Source organism: Pagrus pagrus, assembly GCF_965226575.1.
Source record: "Pagrus pagrus genome assembly, chromosome: 15".
NCBI classification, from domain to species: domain Eukaryota; kingdom Metazoa; phylum Chordata; class Actinopteri; order Spariformes; family Sparidae; genus Pagrus; species Pagrus pagrus.
The window spans coordinates 17,085,200-17,098,754 of NC_140199.1; the positions used below are offsets into that span (position 1 = coordinate 17,085,200).

Below are 13,555 nucleotides of genomic sequence, written 5' to 3' on the forward strand. Positions count from 1 at the left end.
TGCCTGCTGACACCAGATCAGCCGAGCCCTGCCCTGGCTGAGAGCTGGACTGCTGTTGACACCCTGTTTGGGGGCGAGAGGCCATTCACATTTGTGTTCTGCCAGCTCATATATCTAACACCTGTTGCTCGGGCCAATTCAATATGTCCAACTTGCGCACTTATCTCTGTGTGTGCATGTTCTGGGAGACATGAGCTTACTACTGTATGTGTAAAAATGTACACAGTTTGAGCCAGCAAGAGGATGCCGTTTCCAAAATCCCGCTGCTTACAGATTCAGTGTTGCGTTGCATACTTATCATGGGAAGGAGAGTCACGAAGTCCAAGCAGGGAATATACAACCCATTTATTCAGTTTAAGAAAAAGCAAATAAAGCTATAAATATAACAGACAAAAACATTGAAGACAGTAAGTAATTTGCTTCACATAAACCCAGTGATAACAATCTTTGCAATGTTGTGGTGAAGTATGAGTCAGCTTAAAGTTTTGGTATTTAATGCAAGCAACTAAAAACCACCTTCCAAATCACTGGACATTCAAAAGGAGAACATGTTCGTCGAGTGGCGATGCGACATGAGTAGGTGTGAGTTCAGTGGAGAGCTGTCCCCTGTGTGTAGCTGGACGCTGTTTTACAACATCATTAAGCATGAGGGATTAAGAATGAAAAATCAAAGCGATGAATACATGATAGCACTGATAACATTCAAGGGACCGGTCCCTGAGGGGAGGCAAATCAAACAAAAAGGGATGAAGGAAATTTAACTCGTAAAATAAATGTGAACAAGACATAACTGACGAACGAGGCCGATAGGTGACATACATACATACAGTAGATAGTGAGTGGCTACTGCATTTTTCCAGCCTAAGCATGGTGAGACTACTGGGAGAAGCAGCAGAAAGCACTTTCACAGACAGTGAGGCGACACACAGACATACAGAAACAGGCATACACTGCTGGGAAGTGTGTATTTACGTATACTAAAAAGGTGCAGTGGTGTGACGCGGTGTGTTCAGGCGCGGTAGAGCAAAATCCTTTCAGCACAGTCCTGGCCGACCAAGCCGGCGTACTGCTGCACCTCCGACTCGTCGCCGGGGCCTTTGCGTTTGCGGGTGTAGGCCACGTAGGGCATGACGGTCCGTCTGAATAGCACCAGAGCTCTGCCCACGTCCTTCAACACCCGAGCATCTCCTGGAAAGACACACATGAGAACATAATAAGGAGCACAGTAGACACATCAAGCACAATAAACATTGTCCTTATTTTCCCTCGTTCTCATGAGTTAACCTCTGAATGACTTGGCAAGGATACGCCATTATTTTTCCGAGAAGCTGTTGGAGGAGAAGAAGGCATTTTTTTCCCCCCACAGCACTTATTCCCCTATGCCCTAAACCTGGAGTCACAGTGGTGCGTGAGCAGGCTAGTTAGTTGGCCTTGTTTACGGGGCCGTGCTCCCTGCTGGCTCGCCAAGCTCAGCATTTCATCAGGTCCTGTGTCATACACTGCCAGTTCCCATTAGACCACAGAAAACAATGCTAATCTCATAAGTGTGCATGTTTAGCAGCTATGAACGGTCCTCTGGAGAGTCGGATGGAAAAACGATGACCCCTAGCTCTGACACTAAAACCGCTGCCTCCAGGAGCGAGAGGTCGAGCCAAGCTGCCCACAGCTGGTGCAAGGAGGACATGCAAGTGGTGGCACGGCGGGGAGTATCAACTGAGCCAACCAAACTCAACGTAATGTGTAGAGCAAATGGGTCCCAAAATCAAACGCAAGCACTAATCATCTTCTCACTCCAGTCAGAACTGAGGAGTCTGTGCTGTCACCACAATGAGCCCCATCTGCTCTAGTTACTCTAACTCTTAAAATGCTTTTATTGCTCTCCTCAGCTCTTAGCTAAGCCCCCTTAGCTCATCTTCTCCAAGCATTCTGCTGTTTTACCAAGTGCAAAATGCCTTAAATGTGAAATTTATGTCATGCCTGAAGTGTACATCACCTCTACATACAATATTTCTATCCATCAGCGTTCCTGTATGGAGCAAATCTGGTCTGGCCTTACTGAGAAAAAGATGAAAGTCTGTGGAATGGACTATCTTGCCAGGCCTGTGGCGACACATCAGTCAAACAGGAGCTTGAGTTAGATTTGGCCTCCCACTCGCCACTACCGCTCTCCCTGACAACACCCATGTGGCTCACAGCTGAGCACACAGGTGGTACGAGTGATGTGAGCGCACATATTTCAGCCTAATTCCAAAAATATTTGCCACAGCGCTGCCAAATCCAGAATCCAGATCACCTAATCAACTGGGAAAACACGACAATAGAAAGAAAACATTGTGATGTAATGCCACAAACAAAAGTTTATTTTGCCAGATGTTAGGGATCCAAGGTTTACAATACGCTCAAAGGCACTCTGACTGGACCCTGGCTATTCCTAGGCTTGTGTTCATAAACTGTTTAAAAGCAATACGGATCAAGTGTTTGAAAAACACTAATACATGAACTGTGTTTCCATCAATGTATTTCACTGTGCATTTTCAAGTATCGGACGAAGAAGAAGGAGAGGAAGAAGAAGAAGAGGACGAAGAAGAAGAAAAGGAGGAGGATTTTTGTCCACTATTTGCTCCTTCCTAAATATTTTCGTAAGATTTTTTCCCAGATTAATTCCCACATTTCCTCGTACATGGCCAATGCGACTGTTTTTGTTTCCTTTTCTTCTTCTTTGAGGCTTATTGGCGGCTGGCAAACAACCGGTTTTATTTCCAGTTCAAGGATTTCTACCTCTTCTGCTGTTGCAGCCATGTGTCACACGTCCGCAACATTTGGAATATTTCAAAAGTTCACTACAAATTTGCTTGACAGTTAGATGGAAACACAGCTAATGACTAAATCAGGACAGCAGCACCAAAATAAAATGTTAAGATCCCATCAGTGACCATTTAAATAGTCATGTGGGTTATGGTAGATATATAGTAAGTGAATGTCCCAATTATTCAGGTACCACTATGGCATCAAACAGACTCTACCTGAAAAGCAAGCCAGATGAAAGAAGAGAGCTGGGTATAAACACAAAGCCCAGAGGCTCCTTAGCACTCACATCCCCAGTCCCCATAAACACTTTCACATTTCCACTTTTTCTTTTTAAAATTTGAAACCACACTGTGCATTCATGTTTTATTTATAAGCCCCATTTCCCCTGCTCAGTAATGCCCTAACCACTGTGTCTTCCCTCTTCTCGAAAAAAAAAACTGCTGAGTCACATAATTGAACGCATGATGCAAACTTCTTAAATGAAGAAAATCAGCAGTATGCTAAGTCTCAGCATGTGGGGAAACGGGCTTTAAAAGATGTAAACATGTTATGTAACGTCCACATTACTGTAATTTTAGTCCATGAAGAATTAATGCGTCCTGATGGGATGAAAGTGAAAATATTTAAACGTTCGATGCTTCCTTAATAACTTAAGCTGCCTTCAGCATCGTCTCTTTGAGCACTTTGTGCCTCCTCGTGTTCTTTATCAGTGCGACAGTCCACTTACACAACACTGAAGCAAAGTTATGACACTGGTCTACAGCCCCACTGTCCCGTTGTGAAGATATTAAGTAGTGAACATTTTACAGACTGTGCAGATAGCAGCAGCTCTAAGATGGTCTATTAACCTCAGCCGTAATACTGAGCAGAGGCTCTATCTCGCTTACTCAAAGCAATCCAAACATCCGCTCCTCACATAAACAACTTTCAATTCTTCTTCCCTCACTCCGTCCTCCATCAATAACCCCCCTCTTCACTTTGAGCAGCTCCAGACGCTGTTCCCGCCAGGCCCACCGGACGTTCAGTGACACGCCGCTCTGAGGTCACAGCTCCTCGGGGTCGGGGTTCAAGGGTCAGGGGGAAGAGGAGTGTTGAGGGTCGGCCGGGGAGTGAGAGGGTCAGAGCCCGGGCGAGGGGCCTCGACACCTCGCCACGCTCCTCTCTCTCTTCCCATCCATCTCAAACTTTTAAATACTTGCTGGTCAAAGGCAGGCCATCAGGTTATGACCACTTCCTGTGACCCAATGTCGCAAATCCAAGACAGGGCTCAAGTTTGAAAGGAAAAAGGCCAAAATGGTGGTGTAGCAAGAAGACTTCTCTTTGACCGGAAGACCTGGGTTCAAGCCCTTGTGTTAGCATGCATCCGTTCATTTGAAAGTGAGACCCTGGATCTCTGTAGCTGACCAGGAATTTTGACCTCAAGCGTAAAGAAAGCAACAACAGAATTCCGCTGGATTATAAGGATATTTTCATCATTATTATTAAAATGAGGAAAAGATTCTTCAGAGGAGATAAAAGTGCTGCAGATCCGGGGAGGAATAAAACTACCTCCTGTATTATATCAGAAACAGAGAGCGGTATCTGTCTCTTCTCCACTCTGAATGGGAACATTAGTACAAGTCAGGCTAAGGAGCAGTAAGCCCGGTGAAGAGCAGAGCAAAGTGGTTCTGACAGTGAGACAAGATATGAAAGTGTACATGTTAAAAGCTAGACATATAGTAGAGAAGGCAGGGGTCTTGGGGGTAATGGGTCAATGGAGTACAGCTTGATGGGAAATGATTATGTGGGAATTTATAAGAGAGAAACAGAGTGAACATATTATATTTCAACATTTTAGATATTTCAGTGCAACTTCATGTGTGTATGCACTATGTAATTTGTTATTGTGTGTTGGCGCCTGCTGGACACACTTAAAGTCCAGGCGCTGACTACTTGTGTCACACATTTTTCCAAGTGTTTATCCTGCTGAGCGGACAATGGCCCCTACTCCTTTCTTTGTCAAGCAAACACTGATTATGAGTGTGTGAGAGATAGTACGTATGTGCTGTTTAGAAATGTGTGTGTGTCCATACTGTGTGTACGTTTGCGAGAGGCCGCAACGAGGCCCAAGGGCCCTCGATGTGTCGGCAACAGGCTCCTAATCAATGTGAGGCTGCTTTGGACAGAGTTGTGTAAACTTTAGATTAGCTGTCTTTACACACCTCATTAGGACAGCTCTGTAGCCCCGGTCAAACCTCACAATTTGAACGCACAACCAGCACCCCAATTCTCATTCACCCCTGGGTGAGGCTTGGAGTTCAAGGCAGGGCCTTAAAACAAGCCTGAATTAAAGGAAGTTTTGGTGAAACTGACATTTCTTAAAGGTTTCTGTTGAGTTGTTTTAATCTTTTTTAAATGTGTACACAAAAACTGTTGTTGCCAGTTCGAGTTCTCACTTCCATGGATTGAAAGTTGTATTGTCACAGTGTATATGTACATGGCTGAAGATGTTTTTTGGACTTGATATGACAGTTAACTTCTGGCTTGTCAATGCACTGAAAATAACAAGACGACAACCAACATGCATTCAACTACTAGCGGATTATAAGGAGCATTACCATAAGCTAATCAACAAACTTCAGGTTATGAGGTAAATTTGTTGTCATTCAAATTAGGGTGTTATCCATTGAACCAACTGTGTTTGACAGTCAGCTGATACACTGATACATTGAATATCTACTGGCACATAGCAAAGCCAAATGTAGACAAACAACACAGTGTTCCACTCTTATTTCATAGACGTAATGAGAAAAGTACAACATTCCTGTGGGACTGCAATAGAAAGTTACTTCCTAAAAGATACCCAGGAGATTCCCAAACCATTACATACATGCAGTCAGGACTTCCCCAGGCCATAAAACAGATTGCAACATGTCTTTATTTTAGCCAAAAACAAGCCACACATACACAAACTGCCAATTAGGACTGTGCCACAGGCCTCAACTGAGTGCCATACTGCCAACCTGACGGTGACACAGGGCAGGCTGACCTGGTGACGGACTGACCACTGGGTGAATTTCTGGGCAGGACTGAAACCTCCACACTACCACTACGGTCTGGCAACAGGCCTGAGAGCATACCATCAAGACATCTAGCACTGAAACGTAATGACACTGCGTTTGGACAGCTAGGCCTGAAATAATGTCCCGACCCGTCCAAGATCAACAGTCTACGCAGGAACGGAGGCACCACAAGAGCCACAGACACACAAACACACTCCGGCCACATTGGAAATCGCCAAACTCTGAGACCGCCACTTTGTCCTCAGTAATTTGTGCCTACTCAGGGATTAGTGGTATGATTGACAAGAAAAGGTCGGACCTACCGCTGGCTAAGCTGTTAATGGCAATGTTGTAAATGACCAGCCTACTAATGGTCTTTTAAACTGCCTCATTTCTGCTGGGTGTGGTGCTTTCTCCACCACTTGAGTCAACATCAAAAGCTGGCCAGGAAATCAAGAAAATGTTTAGGATCCTAATTTCCTTAATACATGTACTACAACTTTGATTCTTTATGAGTGGTGCAATAAAATGCCCACAAACCTTCCCTCATCACACAATGTGACCTTTGAAAAAGGGGACAGAGGAAAGAGGCATCCGTGCCAGAGAACGTTTTGAAGTTTTGGCTTTTTAAGTCCAAGTATGACCTCACCACAACATACTCTTAAGCCGTCTCTCCACATTCATATATTCTTCTACTATCCTACGTCTTTTGCCAGCATACAGCCACCAGCCTCCCTCCCTTTTTCTTCCTGTCTCTATAAAATCATTTTTATCACATACCCTCCTCTCCCTCCATCTAATCTTCTCTTACTCATTCTCTTACCCTCCATCTATCTGTCCCAGTACTCTTGACAATCAAATTCTGTCCTCTCACATCTCCTATTACTGTCTATCTAGTGGCTCTTTCCTGTTTGGTGCCTCTTTGGTGATGCAGATTAATGGGCAAGAGTAAACAGGAGATGGCTTCCCTCTGTACACTCAACCACTCAGGTTACAAGCACTTGCAATATCCACAAGTATGTTCGTACACCCTGCGCATTCATACCGACAACCTCAAGTCATCTCCTATAATAATTCAAATATAGTAACAGAGTGTCTGAAGGTATCAGACACGACAATTTAATACTTTTTAAGACCTTTTTGTTATAATTTTTTACCCAGATTAAAGACAGATTATTTGTCAAGTCAGCTTCTTATTCAAGCATCGCAGGTAAGTATAAAGGGATGCAGTGCAGAGGTAAGTTTTATGTAGGAATATTGTTATTAGAGGGCCGTCAGCCCTCCAAATTAACCTACGACCGATCAGTCAGCATTTTTTGAGCACACGTGAACATGCCAAAAGAACTCGAGCTGTATTCAGACCTCCGAGCATGGGTCACTTCAAGTCTGCATTGCAGTTTGCTTGCAATGTGCATTGTGAACACAAAGCGCTCCAGGTTCACTTCATCCTTTGTGGAAAGGAGTAGTTTTGTCTAAGCACAAAACAGCATTTCTCCAAATATAGAGTTTGGTTCATATAAATGACTAAATGAAAGTTAAAATGTTTGTGCAAGTAATAACTCACAAATTCAAATGCAAGACCATTTCATTTATCTAACGACCTTTTAAGACCTAATATTTATATCTATTTAAGGACCTGCAGATACTGTGTAACACAGCGTCAGTGCAGTAACTAAGCAGTGTCACATCCATTGGACAGTGTCGGTTAAAAAGAGGTGTGAGTCTTTCTACTCAGCATGCAGGGCCATATGATGCAAACTATTTCAGTTTGGTTTTTGTGTGGGAGCCGTAGGAATTTGACTGCACATTCACCTCAAACCACCTAAAGCACGAAAATGCAGAATCAACACAGGAGAGTGAGCAGAGAGGGACTGAAGGAATGGGGAGAGAGAATATCTAATAGTCTCTTTCTGGCTATGCACCTATGCAGAAAGTCTTTTCAACCTTTCAAACCTACTTACACTCTATTAAACACTCTCCCTGGCCCCCATCTCTCACCTCGCCAGGCCAAGCAATAGGCGTCTGCCAGTCTACCTTCCGCATGTGGTTTATTATTGCTGATATCACTGTTCATATAATGGCACTGTGGTCCTTCCATAATGACGGCGCTGGCTCTGCTCTGATCACACTGAAGGATTGTAGTGGGAGAGGGCCTGTGATCAGAGCTGCCGGCCCCTCTCTTTACCCCTGTTCAGTGACTTGGAGCAAGACCACAGTTTCAATATGCCATCACTGTGAAACCAGATCAGATGTTAACACGAGGTTCATAGGTTCATCCAGAACGGCGTACACGAATAAACTGGAGGATCCAAGACTGAACTCACAGCTGCGGCTCAGTATGTTAGTAATGTTAGAAATGTATGTAACTGTATGGAATGTACAGATGAACTGTATGAACTGTATAAATGCAGAAAAATGCAATTCCAGTTCCAGACGTTAAATGCCTTAAATGGATAAAGATAACAGCAGAGTGGAGTGTTGAATAGTTGTACCTGCATCAGGATCCTGGTTGAAACGAGCATAGCGGGAGTTCTCCAGGTGGGGTACACATCGCTCTATTGGAACCCAGACAAAGGTTTCTGGGCACAGGAGGTCTGAAGGCCGGTACTGCCCCTGGGGAATGAAACAAAGAGGGAGTGAGGATGAGTATCAAAACAATACTCATATACGATACTCAAAAATCCTGAAAACTGATAACTTATTTAAGTGTTTTATCAAGGAAAAATGTTTTGTTTTTTTAAATGGATAATGAAAATGATCCTTTGCTGCATCTGTAGTTACACCATGTTCACACTATCCTAGTGACCCTGTAGGGTTAAAGTTTGACAAGTTGTAAACTGACCTCAGGGTCAGGATCAGGGCTGACACCTGGGTCAAACTATAGCTCCACTTAAGTTTTTTATCTGAGCCGTGTTTCTGTGTTGTCTTCAGTGCTGCACGGGAAACGTAAACACTCCAGCATATTGTAATGTGTGCTTGTGAAATGGGTACAAGTCTGTATTTGACCTAACATTTTGGATGAAAAGTAAACCGAGCTGAACAAAAACAGCTGCAGGGCAAAGGAACAGAAATGAGTGAGGGGTTGAATGAACAGAAAGGAGGAGAAGGAGGAGGAGGAGGAGACTCCATTATCAGTGACCTGTGTTCTATCACATGGCTCCAAACAAACTGTCGAGATAGTTCTGTAAACAAGCAGGCGCCTGCAACGGGCCCGCTGCGCCGTCTCAACGCACACAATAATATTTATGGGTTTTTTTGAGACATTAAACTGGAGGACAAAGACTTCACCAACATGAACCAAAGTTTTATACACAACTGAGGTCAAGAAGTGCTGGATGCTTCAACTTCGAACAAAGAAAATAACACAGATGGCATCATGAACTCAAAACTAAGGAAACAGCATCACTGGAATAAGCTGTTGCTTATACAAGCTCACTGACCATGACCCATCTGTCAGTGGGCCTATATGGAAAATATGCTGCCTGTTTTTACATGTAGGATAGGATGCCTTGAGACTGAACTAGGCTGCTCTGACAAATCATAAACAGAAGAATTCATACTCCGGCTTTCCCTTCAAGGCAGACTCCTATTCTGTAGCCAACTAACTGCTCTGCCCCACAATAAGGTAAAGTGGCAAAGGCCAACATAAATCCATAATTCATACATTCATGCAAAAAGTGTACAGGGTCAGAATCAGGTCCAGGCTGTAAAGCGCAACAAGCATTTCACAGTGGAGCAGGGGACACGAACATGCTTTAAGTGCTTCTGCTAACAGATGGATCGGTGTGGAATGCTATGCATCTGTAGCTGCAACGGACACACACATTGATCGGATGCTCTCCGTGTCCCAACAACCTACAGCCGTCTACAACTGTCAGCACAGTCAGTGTGACAGTCTCACACTCTACCTCACCTCTATAGACTCCTTCAACGCTGCATTCAGACACACCTCTATATGCATAATGCACACACAGGTGGTCAGCAGTGAGACGCACACACTTCAACTATAGGCCTGACATTGCACCTCAGCTCAACCTGACTTCCTAGAGGGTGGGTGGAAAGAAGAAACCGAGTAAAGACAGACATGTGAGTGGAGTGGGCCGCCTAATGTGCTTTAGCTGGCAGGGTGACTAAGTGCTCGTGAGCAGAGTTATAGTACTACTCTTGGTGCCCCCCACCAAAAGTGGATACCAGAGTCCCACCCTTGTGTCTACTGCAAGGTTGTTGACTTAAACTAAAATAAAGCTAAAAGTAGGCGAGAAAACATTGTAGTTAACTGAAATAGAAGAAAAAAATACTAGATTCAAAGTAACAATATTGTATACTTGAAAACTAACTTAAATACAATTCAAATAAACAGGACATGCATGCACATATATTGAGACTGGGATGTCTACAAAGCAGTGAGTCAAATTCCTTCACAAATTGTTTGTTTGTATTGTAATACCTGTTCTGAACAATTCAATCTTGCCCCTGATCAAATACCCCCAATATCATAATAAATAACTAAAACTAATACTGAAACTTATAAAAACTAAACTGAATTTAAAGATTTTTAAAAGATAAAAACTAAACTGAAATGAGCAAACCCGCTCGAGAAACTGACTGAAACTAAACTGAATTGAAAACTCAATGAAACTAATGAAAAATGTGAAACTGTAGTTCTATAAAAACAATAATAACTCTCTACAGTCCGAAATGATATATCCAGTCCTCTGCTGTATAGTAAAGACCAGCCTATCGAACCAAAATGAGAGACAGAGTCTGGTCATGGCACAGGCACAATTCCTCAATTCTCCCCCCTGAAAAGAAACAAGGATGAAGAGAGGGATGGAGGAGTATGACAGGACCTAGCTATTAGTGGTCTGGACAGAGGAGAGAGAACAGAAGAAAGAAAAGGGAAAAGAAAAGCTTGGTTTGCCACAACCTATCTGTCAACTTCTTTTCTTTACTGGACTGAAAGTGAAGACTGAGCTCACCACTGAATTTCTTTATCTTCCCTCTTATATTTTCTCTTCCCCAGGTTGGCTTGAAGGCCCTGTAATTCACGGTTACCCCTGCAGCTTCCTTGGCTCTTTTTCAGCTCAGTGTTTTCTGCTCACAATATCCATCTCAACAGTTACTTACACCAACAGAGAATGCAGTAATGGTTTCCTGAAACTACAGTGAGAGAGGAGACTGATGTGCAGAGTGTAATAGCCAATCTAATAGCTGGAGGTGAAATGGTCTGTTCCAAAAAATCTATGTTCCTGAGTGGCTGTTAGCTCAGCAAGTGGCGCAAAGAGGCCATAGGAAGTTATAGAGAAGACTCAGAGAGCTACCCGGCTGCTCGACAGATAACCAGGATGAGACTTTCCAGACAAACATCTTTTTGGTTCTGTTCCTCCCTTTCTAAACGCTCAACGCCTCCCGCACAAGCCAATCTGTCACCATCCTTCCATTCTTTCTCTTTTGCATGTTCAGACGGATATGGAGGTGACGCCGATGACTGACAACCTCTGAAAGGCTCGTTTAAGAAAGACAAAAAGAGAGGCAGGGGATAAAAAAAACAAGTGGAGAAAGAAGGAAACATGTACAAACTTCGGCGGACAGACTTGGCTGCCATAAGGTGGTGTGAGAAACGAGAGGGGAGATAGGAGGGAGACGGGGAGGGACGAGAGAAAATTAGGTGCAGCTGAGTAAAGGGATGGTATTTAACGTCGCTGAGACATGGACTGAGGCAAGCTGATGGAAGTGATAGGAACCGTCTGAGTGCCAGGACGGAGGGGCCCAGCACGGAGAGAGGACGTTGGAAGTCGGGGATGAAGAAGGAGGAGCTTGGAAAGAGAGAAATGAGGGGGGAGTGAAGTAGACAGAGGGTGAGATGGAGATGAGAGAAAAAACAGACAGATCAGAGGAGAAATAGGGTAGAGAAACTAAAGGGGCACTTTGTTGTTTTGGAGAAGAAATTCAAACAGAATTCTTTCATTAATGAGGTAATAATACAAACTCAGAACTATTTATTTGTTCCATAACTTAGTAAACAAGCTGCTCTCAGAGGAAAATAAGGTCCACAGACCTGTTTGAAGCTAGAAAGGTGGCGGGTCCGCCAAATATAAACAGTAAAACAGTACATGTGTTGTCCTTTAAGGTCAGTTTGTTTATTCAGTCATGAAAAAGAAGAGAGTTTGTTTATTTAGTTTGTTTGGGCATAAAAAATCTGTCAATAAAGATCTCTCTTTTGATTAAAATTTCTTCCCCAAAACAATATAGTGCACCTTTACCAAAAAGGACTGTACATTTACAAGTGATAGACTCCACTCACAGATTCGAATATATTGTTTTGTTAATTAATGTGCAGAGAGGTCACTGTTTACAGGAAAGCAATCTTCTCCAGTGCAGCTTTCCCAATGAACTGAACTTTAACGAGACGGAGGGGAAAATTACTCATTTGAATAACAGGCCAGCCTGGTGTAAACAATTACACAACCTCAATCATCTGAAGTAAATAAACACATATCTCCACAGAGCTCGACACAAAGTTACACAATCCTCTGCAGATCCATTATCACTCTGAGTGCCTCGGTGACACAGCATCACTCATTCTTTGCAGGCCACACAGACTTCACACACATACAGATAGCAGGGGCCCGGCTGTCAGAGGGAACTTTATTGCCAAATCAAACACACAACTGTCAACTTGTTCCTCTCCCTCACTGTGCACCCCTTCTGTCTTGTTTTCTCGCACACCTCAAGTCAGGGAGCGATGCCCCGGGCCCATACCTATGATTTATATGAAAAGCAATTAATCAGGCGCATAAATCGAGGGCGTCACTGCAGCCAAAGATCCTCATGGAAACCTACACCTCTTTTTCCTGCTGCTGTTTTTCTTCCTCATTGCCTTATGAGTTTGGTATGTGTAGAGTTCAGACAGCTTTCATCAACCGTGAGACAAAAAAGTGACGCGACATCACCCACTGGTTTGTGGACTACCCTTTTCAAGCCTCGAGTTTGGCATTATGGCCATCACCAGCTTGATATTTTGGAGCATAAGTGACCATATATGGATAAGAGGGTGGAGTTTGGGAGGATATCCTGATAAACGTCATGCTGTAATGTGGAAGACTTCAAACTAGAGATCGAGACCTTACTCTCATTAGGAAACTGTTTACTAAAATAATAAATCAAGTGAGAAGTAGGGTCATTTTCTCATAAGCTTACATACAATCAAACTTCTTTTTGAAACCAATGGCCCCCTGCTGGCCATTAGAAATAATGCAGGTTGAAGGCACTTCCGCATATGCTTCACTTTTCAGACCCAGATACTCCGTCCATATTTTATATAGCTAATAGGACAAACTCTGTAGTTAGCATGAGCAGCCATAGCCACCATTGCTAAATTAATGCACTGACTGACTGCTTCTTTGCTTATGGATGTTGAAAACATGAAGAGGTCAAACAAAACATTTAATAGACTAATCAGCAATTTTGAAATACATTCTGCCCAGATTCATCGTTCAAGTAATTAATACCAAATGTTTCTCTGGTTTCAGCTTCTCAAATGTGAAGATTTCCTGCTTTTCTGTTTTACATCATCGTAATTTGAATATATAGTGTGTTTTGGAACATGGCTCACACAAGAAAAGCAAAAGAGTTTTACTTTGGCTTTAGGAAACTGTGTTGAGCATTTTTTTACGATGTTCTGACATTACATGGACCAAGCAACT

The 13,555-nt window shown here is 43.2% G+C and overlaps 1 protein-coding gene across 2 annotated transcripts in view; it reads right to left on the bottom strand.

Moving 5' to 3' along the window:
* Positions 1-320: 320 nt before the first annotated feature.
* Positions 321-13,555, bottom strand: part of ate1 (arginyltransferase 1) — a 58,724-nt gene continuing 45,489 nt past the window's right edge. For both annotated transcript variants that reach the window (XM_084374893.1, XM_084374892.1), the window contains exons 11-12: positions 8,342-8,462; positions 321-1,188 (exon numbers count right to left, since the gene is read on the bottom strand). In XM_084374893.1, the coding sequence (XP_084231019.1) occupies positions 1,010-1,188; positions 8,342-8,462 (300 nt within the window). In that variant the 3' untranslated portion in view covers positions 321-1,009. The remainder of the gene's footprint in view (positions 1,189-8,341; positions 8,463-13,555) is intronic.